The sequence below is a fragment of the Danio rerio genome, chromosome 20, assembly GCF_052040795.2.
Source record: "Danio rerio strain M-AB ecotype USA chromosome 20, GRCz13ab, whole genome shotgun sequence".
Lineage (NCBI taxonomy): Eukaryota > Metazoa > Chordata > Actinopteri > Cypriniformes > Danionidae > Danio > Danio rerio.
Genome location: NC_141040.1, coordinates 47,507,518 through 47,524,346, shown reverse-complemented (window position 1 = coordinate 47,524,346; position 16,829 = coordinate 47,507,518). Strand labels below are relative to the sequence as shown.

Here is a 16,829-nt window from a genome sequence, read left to right as displayed (position 1 = left end):
AAATTTAAGCATACTGGTGGCAGGATGGTGACTGTTTTAATCTCAATACACAGTTTTTTGAGAGAAAAAGTGACCGCGTGCCAAATTTTGCTTGTTTATTGGGTAAAGTTTGTTATTATCAGTATTGTTAGCACTGTAGCACCACAGCAAAAAGGTTACTGGGTCAAGTCCCAGCTGGGTCAATTGACATGTCTGTGTGCATGTTCTCCTTATGCTTGGTTTTCCTCCAGGTGCTTTAGTTCCCCCCACAGTCCAAAGAGATGCAGGTGAACTGAATAAACTTAATTGGCTGTAGTGTATGTGTGTGAATGTGTATGGATGTTTCCCAGTACTGGGTTGTAGCTGGAAAGGTATCCACTGCATAAAATATATGCTGGATAAATTGTCGGTTCATTCCACTGTAATGATCCCTGATGAATAAAGCGGCTAAGCTGAAGAAAAATTAATGAATATTTTTCTTTTTTTTCTGTAGTGTTTCAGAATTTACTGTATGTAACTCGTAAATTCTGCTTAAAACAGCTCTTTTATTCCTGTTACTTCAAATATTATACATTCAGTCAATGGTGACTGACTCTATAATTTCTTACCCATCGCAGAGACCTGGCATATCATTCAGTATCTTCATTCTGATTTATCAGTGATGTTTAATTGTCTTCACGAATGTAGAAAGATAATAAATGCAAAGGTTGCAGTAGTGATCAGGATGCAGGATGTTTCCCTGATGTTGCCCTTGTCGCACCTTTCCTTCCCCTCCACCCTCCAGCAGCAAAATTCCTCCACTCTTACTGCATAAGCACAGATCACGAGCTCTCGCATACCTTCAGCATAATTCCTATTCTTATCACAGAAGGAGCTCACAGATATAAAGATCCCCTAAGTGCTTTCAGATGTCTGAGGAAGAGCATTTCAGAGTTCAAAGTTCAGTCTTAAACATAAGCTTTAAAGTAAGAGCATGTATGAGCGTGGAAGAGGGAGAAGAAAAAAAAATCGGTCTTAAAAAGTGGCCCCGCAGACCACTGCAGGAAACATTATTACTTCGCTTCCTCTTTCTACCGCAGATATTACAGCTGGAGACGCTGTGATTTACTTATTGTTCCCCTTGACCTCACCGCAAAGTATCACCACTAAAATGGATGCAGGAACATTATTCATGCAAGATCAACAGAGGAAATAAAAACAACCGTCTTGTGAAATTAATTATAAATGCCAAGTAGCTGTTGCTTGGGCTATTATATGTGCATATGAATGCTTCTTTCTATTGTATCAGATGCAGGTTTATTTAAAGCAACACTCCACTTTTTACAGTCAACTATAGTTAAACCAGCCTGTTCTCACAAAGAAGCCTAACTATTTTATGTTTTGTCAGTTTAGTTGCTAATTCATATGAGTTCAGTTATTTGAAAATGTAACCCCACCTCTAAACCCAACCATCATTGGGGATAAGCAAATCGTACTAAATTGTACGAATGACATCAGATGAATTCAAATGAATAGCCACTAAATCATAACGTTACAAATTGGTGTGTTATAGCATTGGTTAAACAGATCAGATTGACAACATATTGATCCATTCAATCAATCTAGCCAACCCAGGCTCGTTCTGAAAATGTACCTCTATATACATTCCTGGAGAGCGACAAATACGTCTCAGGAGCTACTTTTTTTGTGGTTTTTGTTTTTGTGAATCCATCACTGTGTACGTTTTCTCTCGTGAGTGCCATTCGCACCTGCTATTCTTGCGTAAATCCACCAGAGGCCGCTGCTGACAGACTAAATGACTGATTGACAGACCCATCAACTGACCCACGCTCCTTCTTTTCTAAACCCAGGGCTTAACTTGTGCCGGAACAAGCCGGACCCGGATCCAGCAACTCTGAAATCTGATCCGGCACCTCAGTTTATCGATCCCCCTCCTCATATGCAGCTCTGCCCCACTCCGCTTTTCATTTTTTTCCGCGACTCCCCAACCCTTTTCACTTTCGTCCGTGACACATAAACCACCCTAATCACTCATTAATTTTGACCGTGACAACCATCCTGCTCTTCATTTTCGTCTGCGACACACAACACACCCCAATCACTCTTTAATTTCGTCCGCGACAACTATCTCCTAAACACCATCCCCCCCACCCCGCCGTCCATACAAAGGTAAGCGGTCAGAGCGAAAAGGAAAGGCCTCATACCGCCTTGTAGCGTTGAGTTCTCTAGAAATGTATATAGGACTATGTTTTCAGAATGAGCCTATGTTGAATCTAGCGGGAGCTCTTTTAGCTTAGCATATATCATTGAATTTTTTTAGACCATCGGCATCTCTCTCAAGAAAATCAAAATAGAGTTTTGTTCATTTTCCTATTTAAAGCTTGACTCTTCTGTTTGTTACGTCCTGTACGAACACCAACAGAAAATGAAAAGTTGCTATTTTATAGGTCAATATGGCTGTAGGAACTATACTCTCATCCTGGCATAATAATTTAAGAACTTTGCTGCTGCACCATGGCCGAAGCAGGCACAATGCGTCAAAGAAGGTGGACTGAGACCAAAACTGAGTGAATATATGTAACAGTTTAATGCATGCATGATGAAAAGAGGCGTCACGGTGGCGCAGTGGATAACATGATTGCCTCACAGCAAGAAGGTCGTTGTTCAGGCCTCGGCTGGGTCAGCTGGCATTTCTGTGTGTAGTTTGCATGTTCTCCCCATGTTAGCGTGTGTTTCTTTCGAGTGCTCTAGTTTCCCTCACAAGTGTTGCGGTACAGGTAAATTGTTTAACCTAAATTGTCCGAGTGTGTGTAAATAAGTGTGTATGGATGTTTCCCAGTGATGGGTTGCAGCTGGAAGGGCATCAGCTGCATAAAACATATGCTGGATAAGTTGGCGGTTCATTCCGCTGTGGTGACCCCAGATTAATAAAAGGACTTATCCGAAAAGTAAATGAATATTGATGAAAACAGGATGTATTGTAAACAGGTAGTCTTTTACTTTGCAGATCATGAACAGTGGACCTGAATGGTATGAATCAAAGGCCGATGGATGACAGATGAAAACGGGACACGTACACACAACCAGGAGGGAACCAACACTAGGAGAGAGACGAAGACACTGTGGGTATACTTGGAACAGACAAGGTAAGTAAACTTTTCTCAAACAAGAACTGATTAATCGTGAGAGTATGTTCTTCTTGTATGCGGCGAGAACGGACACTGAGTGAGGGAGCATGTAGGTATTTATGGGCAGGAGGGATGAGCGTGGAATGACATGCAGGTGCGCTGGTGTTTAGTATTTGGGCGATGGAGATCTAGCTGATTGCGGTGACAGTGGGGAGTGGGGAGACTTATGGTTACACCTAGGAGTCTGAAGAACATCCCTGTTTGTCAACATGGTGGGTTCCACACAAGCGGTTGGGACAACAAGAAAGAATTAAGTTAACTTATAGTTTTTACAAATTCAAGTGGATTGAACCAGGGGCGTTGCTTGGGTTGAAAGCCCCGAAGAAGCCCCCTGAATTTCTAATTTATTTTTTCTAAAATATTCCCAGTTTCAAAAGGTGATCTATTCTAATCTTGATACTAGGATTATATCGGATTGAATAATAAATAAAGGGTTTTTGAGTCTTTTAACAATAAATTGTTAAGCTTTGTGACTTGTAACACCAAAAAGGAAAAACATTGATAAATTACCAACTTCTCATTTACTAGTCTGTTATGAGCCATAACATACCTTTTGAGCCTCTTATCTCCTCCTGATTTGCAGTTTCTGTTTGTATTTTGAAAATGTAATGTTCTGCATGTTTTCAAATCTGAAAATATGATATATTTCATAGTGTGAGTTGTCATCCAATGTGATACAAAGCTATAAACATGTTCATTTGGACAGAGTGATTAAGGTGTATTGTTGTTAAGATACTGGAATTTCTCAATTCAATACCTTGCAAAATATTGATATTCAATAGGCTACTATATTTAATATACAGTAATAACAATTGCATAAAAAAAATTTCTTTACAAGGAGATTTTTTTTTTCAGTTTTCCTCCAAAATAGGTTGACGTGGGCATGGTAGCTCTTTAAATGCATGTTATGCCTGTTTCATTCATACTTGACCAGAAGTTTTACATATGCCTCACCAAAGTAGTAGAACATTCCAGGAAATCCCTTATATGGATGAAGGCCTCCAGCTATTGCTGTAGTTTAATAAAAATAAGATTTGAATAAACATAAAAAGGCTTTAACTTATCTGCGACACGACTGCAACAATAAATGGTTTATATGTGTTCTTCCAGCCAACTTAGGTATTTTTATGAGAAAGTCGATTTATAATTCGATGCTGACTGACATAGCATGTAACAGTAGAATATAGCTATAAAACAATAAGCTAGATGCATGAACTCACTGTGGTTTAACTATTACAGAAACAGATGTGACTGGCTATATCATATCTAGATAAATATGTCTAGATATCTATATCATATCAAGAAAGCTAGTACAATTTACGTTTTTCTGACTAATTCGCATGTGTTTACATTTATATGACACACATATTATTGATTACAGTTATTTTATTTCACCAAAACTAAACACATTTTAGAATGTGAAAACAATATTAAGCTTCATCAGTAGTTAGAACTATTCAGTTTCGCGAAACAGTTGTATTATTACTTCATCAGCCTCAGCTCCTCAATATAATGAATGAAGGATGACAGTGCAATGGCGGTATTTTTAACACCATGTGACAACAGTGCCACTCCCACCTCCCGGTAGAAACAGCTACTGCTGAACAGCTGACTTTAAATACCCGACACAAATGCTTCGTTAAGTGGAATGCGCGTGATGTATATGGTAATTTAAGTACTTAAATAACAAAATAAATGTTATACAACCTATTTTTATTGAAGTGCAACATATTTTAAAAAATCAGGGGCTTTTGACAATACATCAGGGGCTTAAGCCCCTAAGCCCATCAGTGTTTAGCACTGTCACCTCACAGCAAGAAAGTCACTGGTTTGAGTCCTGGCTCGGCCAGTTGGCAATTCTTTATGGAGTTTGCATGTTCTCCCCGTGTTGGCGTGGGTTTCCTTCGAGTGGTTAGGTTTTTTAGTTAGTGGTTCATTGAGCTGTGGCGACCCCTAAAATAGAAACTAAGCCAAAGAAAAATGAATGAATGAATATTTCATCAAAGAACTAATAATGACTGTGGTGATACACATTTTGATACACATTCCCTGATATCTGCCAGGATGTAGGGATAATTTATGTGTGGGATGTTCACTTACAGCACTTTTAATAAGATCTCTCCAGTTGTGCTTTGTCAGATTCTGTCCCAGGACCTGCATCAATATGAAATAAGACAGATAGATTGAGGTGAAGAAAGTTGCCACAAAGAGCGCTGACTCACAACACACATATCAGTTAGATGGCAAATGATGATTTATTTGCCACTCAGTCTTCTTTAATTTGCCCCTCAAATGGACATTTAATGTCTGGCTCTCCAGACCACAAAAGTGCAGCGCTAGACAGAATCTTACTGTTAAGCATAGTAACACTGAGACCCGACAAAATATAAATGAAGTGATGCTTTGAAATGAGTTTTGCTTTTGTCTGGCCTTTGCAACTTTTTACGTTCAGTTATGTAACCCACTGGTCCTACTGCACCCAACCCAGTCTGAGATGGGATCAAACTGGCAATTCTTTTTATGGGAGTCGGCTGCTCTAACAAGGAGGCTAATGAGCATGGTCTCTAGCGTCTGTCTCCTTTAGAGGTCAGAGGAGTGAGGTTTACCTGCATAACATTCCGCCAGCTGCCCTCTGTTACACTCAACCCCCTAAACCTCACTCACATCCCAGGCGAGCCCCCACATGTAACCAACTGGTCCTACTACACTCAACCCACTCTGAGCTGGGATCAAACCGGCGATTCTTTGTATGGCAGTCAGTGGCTCTAACAAGGAAGCTAAAGACCATGGTCTTTTTGTTAGAGCAACCGACTTCCATACAAAGAATTGCTGGTTTAATCCCAGCTCAGATTGGGTTGGGTGCAGTAGGACTGGTGAGTTACAGTTACTAAACAGTATATTAGAAAAAATCTAAGGGGTAACTAAAGGGATAGTTAACCTAAAAATGGAAATTTTGTATAATTTACTCCTGTTTTTCTTGTCACAAGCCTGTTTGAGGTTTTTTTCTGTTGATCTCAAAATAAGTTATTTCAAAAAATGTTAGAAATCTGTAACCATACCATAGTTTTGTTCCAACATTCTTCAAAATATCTTCTTTTGTTTTCAACACGAAAAAAGAAACTTATAAAGGTATGGAATCACTTGAGGGCGAGTAAATAGGGAGTAAATGTTCATATTGGGGTGAACTATGCCACATGATTTCATAATTTCATATTCGTATCAAACAGCAGGGAAAATACAGATGCTATAAATACTGTAAATATTGAACATGTCATGTTTTTTGCGGGGAATAATATTTCTTAAGGAGCTGTTGACATGGAATTGAACCAGATTTTGGTAAAAACACAAATAATACATACATAAAAATAAAATAAAACAAAACAAATTTAAATTGAGTTATGTGTAATAACAATGGAAGGACACTAGGAGAAAGTGCTGAACTACTAAAACATATTTAATACTTTAAATAAAAGGCTTTTTTTGGTGATGGCAGCTTAAAGATGCCTCTTATATGGAAAATGAAGTCACATGAATTGCTCAGGTGTGAGTTTTTCACAGACTTCAACAGAGTGTAAAAATCTTGATGGTTCTGTGGGTCTCGACTATCAAATCTGATCTTTAATTTGTATTTTATATTGGATTCAGATCAGGTGATTGGCTGGGCCATTCTACAGCTTGATTTTCTTTCTCTGAAAGCATTTGAGAGTTTCATTGGTGATGTTTTGGATCATTGTCCTGCTGAAATGTCCACTCTGGTTTCATCTTCATCATTCTGCTAATGTAGATGTTGGACTGAAGCAGCTAATATTCATTTACACTGAGGAAAGGCAGAGGGTTGTTGAAGAACCACTGAGAGATTTCAGCTGCCGTCTTGGCTTTCACTGCCTTTCTACATCTCCCCTTCTTCATGTGTTCAATACTTTTTCCCTGCGTCATTTAATTTTATTACGCATAACTTGATTTGTAAACTAATTAGACTTGTTTTATTTTAATACATGGATTTCTTTGGTTGTTACCAACATCTGGGGAAATTTCAAATCAAAAGCACCTTTATGTTTTCTGAGAAAAATGTTGATGTGTTCAATACTTATGTTACATGCTGTGTATTGTTCAGGGTGAGTTACACATATTTAATACTTTGAAAGCACCACTGATTTAAAATAGTCTATGCAAATCTCTGCATTAAGGTCTATTGTGTTGACGTTGTTATTGTTTGGGTGCATCGAAGAATAGAGCTCTGTGGTGATGTAACAGGTTCATATTGAATTAATTTTATATGCTGGATCATCCTGCTTCATTGAGCTGATTGCTTTGCAGATGTGCACAGCTGGACATGTCAGGTCTGTGAGGATGCAGTCGGACTGTGCAACCATGTGTTCTGCAAAAACTTAAATATGTTTATTTTTACATAATGAAAGTGTACACGTAAATATCCTAAACCACATCTGCAAAGTTCATGTTGATATTATATTATGTATTATATTATATTATTACTAACCCATTTTGTAGAATAGTCATTATATTTATTCCGAATTTAAAAATAAATGTCATTTGAAGAAGCCCTATGCTCCCAAAAAAATGACATTTGCAGTTTGTACAAACTACTTATTTATAATGAGCTGAAACAATATAATGTTTGTCTATTTCTATAGCGCTTTTACAATGTAGATTGTGTCAAAGCAGCTTAACAGAAGTTGTAGTAGATTTAAACAGTTTTCAGAGTTGAAGTTCAGTTTAGTTCAGTTCAGTGTGGTTTAATTTTCACTGCGGAAAGTCCAAACATTGAAGTCCCAAACCAAGCAAGCAAGTTGCGACAGCTGTGAGGGACAAACTTCACCAATTGACAAAGTGAAGGCAAGAAACAAACTTGAAAGAAATCAGGCTCGGTTGGGCACAGCCATTTCTCCTCTGGTCAAACATCTTGTGCAGAGCGGCAGTCTGAGAGCCGGAGGCTGGAGAACGCTGGACGTTCGTCGTGGAGAGCTGCAGGTGTGAGTAGGTCATCGGCGGGTGTTCAGGCTGGCCCGCAGTATCAATGCGGTGTCTTGTCTGTCACTGGGATTTTTCAAGGAATCAGCCTCCATGACCGCCACTGCATCTGCTCAGGATACGGCCTGGTCCAGGATTATAGAAACCTCTAAAAGTGTTTTGTTAACAACAACAACAAGACAATTATAGAGTTTTTTTGTGACAACTTAAATCGTATACATTCAATCTACGAAAATTTGTTAAAAATAATAAGTTAACTGAATTCCTTCATGTTGTCCCAACACAAATCGAATGTGTGGAACCCAGAATTTTTACAGTGTGCATATATATATATTTATTTCTTTCTTTATTTTTTTTTTAATTACATTTTTTTTTTTGCATAAAATAACAAAGGGAGGGCTGTGGGGAACATATTCGTTTCACAGCTGGTTCGAGTCTCTGCGTTTCTGTGTGGAGTTTGCATGTTCTCCCCATGTTGGCGTGGGTTTCCTCCGGGTGCTCCAGTTTCCCCCACAAGTCCGTAGTGTATGTGTTAGAGTGAGTGTGTATGGATGTTTCCCAGTGATGGGTTGCAGCTGGAAGGGCATCCGCTGTGTAAAACATGCTGGATAAGTTGGCCGTTCATTTCACTGTGGTGACCCCGGATTAATAATGGGACTAAGCCGACAAAAAATGAATGAATACATAACAAAAGGAATTTTTAAATATGATTAGTATATAGTATATATTAGTATAAACTACTAGTAGTAGTTTAAAATAGTCTCTTTTTCCCTTATCTGTATGTATAGTCTAGTTTTGGCATGATTTATTATTTTTAGTTTGGAGGAATTATTCCTTTAAAGAAATAGTTCACTTAAAAATGAAAATTCTGTCATCATTTATTCACTCTTAATTTGTTCAAAACACGATTGAGTTTTTTCTTCTGTTGAACACAAAAGGAGATATTTTGAAAAGAATGCTGGAATCTGGCTCTCTTCGACTTCCATAGTATTTATTTCCTACCATGGAAGTTGATGAGTGCCGCAACCAGCATTCTTCAAAATATCTTCTTTTGTGTTCAACAAAAGAAATAAACTCATCATGGGTTGAAACCACATGAGGGAAAATAATTAAGGCTAATTTAAATTTTTGGGTGAACTATCACCTTAAATAAATGTCAGGATGAGAATCAAACAATTTGATTGTTATCACATTAAGCTAGTCAATAAATAAAACCTTAAATCTATCATTTAACAAAACTATAGTAGCCAACTTTTGATGTGGATTAAGACCTTCCATCAAAGTTGTTTTAAAACTATTCAATAACACCCATTATTGTCATTTTTGACCATTAATCAATAACTTAATAAATTAATTAATAACTTTTTTGATTCACTTCAAATGTTGACTACATCATTGTTGGTGAAGTTAGTTTTATATTCGCATTCAGACTTTTTCATTATTAATATAATTTCAGAAAAGAATAAAGTATTAGGGAAATCATATTTTCAGCCAATGACTATCAAAGCACAAGATTGTTCACAGTTAGTGCTAATGTTTTGAAGTCATTCTTACATGTGATTTCACTTTGAATATTAAAAGTGCAATAAAAATAGTCATTGCATTTACTAAGTTATTTTAAGGTAAGTGGTTGCAAACAGTTTATATGGGCTGAATTTAAACTAATCTAGTAATTTTCAATTTCATTTGTTTAAATTCAGCCCATTTAAATTGTTTGCAACCAGTTGCCCTAAATGTTTTTTTGTAAATCCAATGAATAAATATTTTTCAGTGTACCATGGTACGAATGTGCGAATATAAAACCAACTTTATCTCAATATCGTTCTCGTACACAAAAGCATTGCTCAATAAAGAGAGCCTGGCACGGGATATTTCTTTCATTATTCGCTCCTAAGCTCCAGTCAGTCCCACCGCTTTGCCACAAGGAGCGCGCACGGAGCACGATAAGACAAGCGAGCGACGGGAACGCGGAAACACAGCAGAATCGCCTGACGGTGAGCTGAGGTCGGTGCAGAACCGGCGACTGCGGGAACGAGCGACACTCGCCACAGAAACCGCGTCTGAAAACCCACATTCTGGGTGTTACAGATTTACTTTTATTTCAGGTGATCGGATAAGAAACCCGTTTGAGTGGATAACACCGAACCAGCGAAGGAAAAGGCGGATTGTTTCTCCCTCCGACTTGGCTAGTATTAGTCTGGATTTGAGAATGTCGGGGAGCCGAGAGGAGGAGCGGCGGAAACTCGCCGACATCATCAACCACTGGAACGCAAACCGGCTCGACCTGTTCGAGATCAGCCAACCCACAGAGGTGAGTCCGCGGAGCCGCGACCGAGCGCAGGCCGCAGTCGGTTCTGCTGCCCGTGCCGCGAGATTCATTCCCACAGCACGCCACACTGCTACAAATGAAGAAACGTGCTGTCTGTGTGTTATAGATCCCTCTTTAACGTTTGAAATTGGCTCTGGAATTCATAAATCACGACTGGAGATATATATTGCCATTTTTCAGTCAGGTTATGGTTACATTAAATGTGAAGTAAGGCGTATATTGTCTAAAACACGAACACTTTTAGTCCCTGTTGCTGTTGGACATTGCATTGGACGTTTCGGTGTGCGTGAAAACGCTCTTATTACCGGGAGAAATCGGTGCTTGCAGTTTGTATCAGGGAGCTGCATGCAAAGCTGTCACATTAGATCAGACCAGCTGCATATAATAGTGCTGGATGATGGTGTGGGTAGATTGAACGTGAATGTAATGATAAACCTGATTTGTCAGGATGCTTGTGTCAGTGGTCATTGGTCAACGTAGCGGTCATAAACTAATCACACCAGTAACTTTATTTGAGCAGTGCGTGGTTTCGGATATTTGTAACGCAAGCGTCATTGTATGTCATCATGAGAATGCATGGCTGTTTTTGTAAATGTTAGATCAGCATGATTTAGATCTGTCCAGCAACCCCATCGTTCGATCAATTGGGTGTTTAACGCGTTGATGTTCTTGCTTTAGCACCTGCAGATGCATTGCAAGCCAGTTTTAGAAGGGATTTAGTGTTTTTAGGCGGGCAGTGCTTGAATCCTCTGAATGAAGGGGGTTGGGGTAAAGCTGATGGGGGTCTCTCCTTCATTTAACCCCCGTAGGTTTTGAGACCATTCATACTACCATTCTTTGGCCCTTAATAATTCACGCATAAGTGATACTGAGTCCTCGGGTGCACCCGCTGAGGTGACAATAAAAGCCTAGATTAGGTTTGTTTTGGTCTGTTGAGGGTGATTAGGAAGAAGTGGCCAATGCATAACACAGAGCACAAACTCCTAAGATCAGCACGAGTGTTGGAGAGTAGATGACGTAATCGTCTCGTCCTCCAACCAATCGTGACAGCCGATTTGCAAGCCTGGTTCCATTGTCAGTATTTATTCAGTAGCACACTGTATAATGATGCTAATAATATATTACAATCAGCTCTGACTTTTACTTCCAGTAGCTCATTTAAACAATATATTCATCATTTCCTCTGTATGAATTGAATTGTAAAGGAATACATTTAATCAAATCTATCTGTAAAAGTGTTTTATGTATATATTCAGTTACTGTTCTCAAAGTAATTCATACTATTATAGTTTTTTTATGTCATGACATGCAACATTTTACAAACTAAATGAACATTTATTTTTGTCTTTTTATTTTAGCCTTCTGTTAAGCTTGCATTTTGCATTTAAGAATGAACGGCTGATATGTAAAGAGTAATTTATGTAAACAATTGGTTGAATAGGAGGCCTCGCTTTGCTTAAACACTGTTTACTGTTGAAAGCACAGTGATGTAATGGAGTTGAAGGGGGCTGGTGCTATATATTTAGAAGTACGAATAATAGTGTCTGTGAAGTATAGAAATGGCCTTATAATTTTATGGTAACCAGTGTATCTCTTCTAACAACACTTTTTTCTTTTTAAGAAAGATAACAACCTTTATCTTTTGTAATTGCATTTTGAGCAAGGATGGCCACAAACTTTGCTTTCGTTTTGTTTGGGATTGCGGTGTGTTTACAGATCATGTTTGGAGATTCAGCGCAGACATAAAGTGCCTTGTTAGACATTAAATAAAGTCTATTTAACTAGCTTAGTCATTTATTGCATACATACATAATTGATCAGCTCGGTTTTCTGGGATTGTATCTGAAATTGTTTTGCATGTGGTATCTCAAATGTGGCGTCTTCCAATTGTGCACAACTTTTCATGTTAGAAAAGGTTTTGTAGTTCCTTTCGGTTTAATCTACCACTTGTGATGCTTTTTTTTCTGAAGGAATAACCATTACAAGATACATTAGAATACTTTTAATATTCATTAATATGTTTTTTTTAAGTAATCTAATTCAGCTAGATAAGTTAGTGATTTCTTTCTAAGATAATGCATCATTTCCTGTGTCTGTATCTTGTCCAGCAAAGACCGTTTCATGACCTAACTCTCCCCACCCAAGTCTTTTGATTCCATTCCCATGCATGTGTCTCACACTAGCTAAGATTGCTCTGTGACATTGTCTTTGGCAAGTGTCGGATGCTGATTCCATGTGTAAAAGAGCAAAAAAAAAAAAATCCCATATTGCATGCTTGTGCACTATTCTACGCCATTTTATTGTACATATAGTGTAAGTAGTGCATTCACAATGAACGTTCCAAAAAGAATAAGCGCACTTTAAATATTTTATTGATGTTCTTATTCAACCATTTAAATTACGTGTGAATGTTGGACATTTCACAAACTCAACGCTCACAGCTTTGCTCATGTAGCAGCTGGGGTGGACTTATTGGACACTGAGGTTGGATGTCTCTGTTTATTTTGTATTGTGAAAGCTAAATTCTTCCACGTAAGTGACTATGCCGCCTCCTGATTGGTGAATACGGTTGTACTCATGATAGGTACTATTTGGTAGTTTAATATTTATTTCATTAATTTGCCAGTTGTTAAAGGTCAACTGGGAAATGGTTTGAATTTCAGCTTAGTAAGAATAAAATTGTTCTATTAGGGCAGACACTAAACTGCACTACATGGTTGACCACAAGTGTATAGTTTATAGCTTGTCATTTGGGATGACGCTAAACTCTACACTTAAGTTTACAAGTGCATAAGTGTAAATGTTGTGTTATTTGGGATGCAACTATTGTGAGAATCATTAGCTAGCACACTGTTTTGTTTTTGCTAGAGATCTCATGAATGTTGTGGTGGAAAATTATGGATTGCCTTTTCCGTTTATAAAAATGGGATTATCTCTCTAATAGTAAATAATCACGTAATTTGACACATTTTGCAGAATTATTTGGGTTAAAAAATTAGTGTAGTGTGCATCAATCGAATGTTAGACATGAGAAATATATTTTAATTTATAAATAAATGTAAAGCCTCCCCATGCTTGAATCTTTTTAAAGTTAGGTGCATTTACATAAATTTGCTAGAGCGACTGATTGTAGTATTGGCAACCTAGTAAGCAGCAGTAAACAAGGCAAGCATATAGGATTCACTATGTCAGAGTGTATTTGTGAAATACATTTTCATCGCATAGGCCTATAATTCGCCACCTCATGTGAGAGTAAAGAGGGATTTTTATTTGAAATTTAGAGTTTCTGTTGCTCGTTTCTCATGTGATACTTCAAAATGTGCATCAACACAGGGTGATGGAGACCCAGCTTTTGTGAGTGAGTGTTTTATTTACTACACCTACTCAAGCGTACGTGGTCTGACATTTCACCATTTGGACATTAACATGCAAATTTCATCTACAAAGTTACTCAGTCACTTAAAATGCATTTAGTTGTTATACATGGGAAAAACTTTAAATGAGTAATGGCACAATTGCAGTTTTAACAGGAATAAAGGTTTTGAGAAGTGAAGGTACTTTTTGATTTCCTAAAAATGTATTCTACCATTGAAATTGAGTTTAGAAAAAAAAACAGTAGAAAGAGAAACAATTTGTTAGAGCCCTTTGACAATGCTGGTTCATTTCTTTCTTTCGTGCATAATGCAAGTTTAAAGTTAGGTTAATGGTTAAATAGTTTAGGTATTAGTTTATCTTAAAGATTAACTTTGTAATATGACATTAAAACATGCAAAACATCTATTTAGTGTTGTCATAAAATCATCTCTTTTTTTTTCAGAATTGTATAATTGGCCTAGAAGTAATACCATCAGATAGTGTGATTATTTTGTGGATTGTGACGCAGCTTGCTTATTTTACTAAGAATGTGTTGCTCAGGGTAAAGGTGACACGAAACTGTAATCAAACCAGGTTTTCCCATGGTACTATCTCCCTTTATCACCTTCTGGAAATGGGCCAATCGGGTTAGTTCAGTGTCACTTGTGCACATGGGTAAATGTTTAAGTATGTAGTCTATTCTCTTAGTCTATCATAGTTTAAACTAGGGCTGAACAATATATCGTTTGAGCATCAATATTGCATTGTGTGTATCCGCAATAGTCACATTTTAGAATTATATTATTTATTAAAAATAAAAATAAAAGATATTAAAAAGCATTTAAAAAAAAAAAATATATATATATATATACATATACATATACATATATATATATATATATATATACATATACATATATATATATATATATATATATATACATATATATATATATATATATATATATATATATATATATATACATATATATATATATATATATATATATATATATATATATATATATATATATATATATATTATATATATATATATATATATATATATATATATATACATACATACAATAACGACCATGATATTTTACACAGTTTTTTCTGTACTTAAATACTGTTAGACTCCAGAAAACCGTAAAGCACGGTTTATTTCACTAAAATCTTTGCTCTGTCGTGTTTATTTATGCTTGCAATTTATTCTATTTTATCCATCTAGTTATATGACTTGATAATAAACCTTGATAAAATCATCTGTTGAGATTGTATTCATATCGCAATATATATTGCACCAAAAAATATCTGATTTTTCTAATATCGTGCAGCCCTTGTTCAAACAGTTTTACCAGTCACTTATTGGCATATTATGTAGATTTCTCTCTGATATTACAGTCAACAATGACTTTTGCTGCTTGATTAAACCAGTTATTAAAAATGAGAAATGAAATGACACAATTCTTAAGTTTTTTTTTTTTTTTGGGACAACTTAATTGTTTTATGTTCAATCCACCTAAATTTGTAAAAAAAAAGATTAAGTTAACTTAATCGATTTGTGTTGGGACAACTTGAAGGAATTGTGTGGAGCATTTTTACAGTGTTTATTTATACACTCAAAATGACGTTTACTACAGTTTGTTCAAGCTACTCATTTAAAATAAGCTAAAACAAAACCATTCATGAGATTTTTTTTTGTGACATTAATTGTTTCATGTTTTATCCGCTTACATTTGTTAAAAGTAATAGGCAAGGCAAGTTTATTTAAATGGCATATTTCATACACTGTGGCAAAGCAAAGTGCTTTACATAAACAGAAATACAGATATTATAAATAATAATAATATAAAACAGATTAAAATGTTTTAAAACAGATTATAAAAGAAAAGAAAGACATAATAGTGCGATCTGTCAGACGTATACAGTGCTTATTTAGTGAAGGCACAGCTGCAGATGTGTTGTCAGTCTTGATTTGAATGTGCCTAATGTTGGAGCACATCTGATCCTTTCTGGAAGCTGCGGAGGGCGTAATAGGTGAAGGCCGATTCATCCTGCTTTGACTGAACTCTTGGAATTTTTAATTTACTTGATCCTAATGATCTGAGTGATCTATTAGGTTTGTATTCGGTCAGCAAATCTATAATGTATTGAATGTGCTAGACCATTTAGTGATTTATAGACAATACTTTTAAAATCTATTCTGAATGTAACTGGCAGCCAGTGAAAAGACCTGAGGACCGGTGTGATGTGTTCTGATTTTCTGGTTCTGGTCATAATCCTGGTTGCAGTGTTCTGGATGAGCTGCAACTGCTTGCTTGACTGTCTTTTTGTGAAGGCCAGTGAGGAGTCCATTACAGTAATCCACCCTGCTGCTGATAAAAGCATAAACAATTTTTTCTAAGTAACCTAATTCTGCAACAAACAAACATAACAAAGACAAATCGATTGCGTGGAACCTAGCATTTTTTACAGTGTATACAATAGGGCTGCACAATATTTTGTTTTGCTACCATTATATATTGCGACATGAATATAATTTCAACATGATTTAAATAGCTAAAATTTGATCTATTTTGATCCACTGGGATCATCAAGTCTATTCTATGCAGTGCGCCTCCATAAAATAGAATAAATTACTAGCATATGTCCTTGTATAGCATACAGTATCCTTTAACAAGTGTATAGAGATGCATTATTTGCATATGATTAATGCATTTGGTTGCATTTTTTTCATGATGTACTTTTGACATGCAGTTAATATAATGCATTGTTTGCATTATGGTTAGCTGGCATGCTCTAAAGTTGACAAATAGCTACAAGCTATGAAAAAAAGATTTTTGTGAAAAACTTGTGGACACCTAATTTACTGTATTGTTTTTAATTTGTTTTATTATTAATATGTTAATGAGTTTAATTCTTATTTGGTTAAGTCTTATTTTGCATTACAGGACACTGTCATGGTCTAGGAGTAAGATAAATGT

At 36.5% G+C, this 16,829-nt stretch overlaps 2 protein-coding genes across 18 annotated transcripts in view; one reads left to right on the top strand and one right to left on the bottom strand.

The window, feature by feature from the left end:
- The window catches only part of efr3bb (EFR3 homolog Bb (S. cerevisiae)), a 1,037,141-nt gene that overhangs the window by 580,359 nt on the left and 439,953 nt on the right, over window positions 1-16,829 (bottom strand). The window lies entirely within an intron of this gene.
- The window catches only part of afdna (afadin, adherens junction formation factor a), a 229,510-nt gene continuing 222,814 nt past the window's right edge, over window positions 10,134-16,829 (top strand). For 9 of the 17 annotated variants that reach the window (XM_087297215.1, XM_087297211.1, XM_087297207.1 and 6 more), the window contains exon 1: window positions 10,319-10,467. In XM_087297215.1, coding sequence (XP_087153341.1) covers window positions 10,366-10,467 — 102 coding nt within the window. In that variant the 5' untranslated portion in view covers window positions 10,319-10,365. 17 annotated transcript variants of the gene reach the window in all.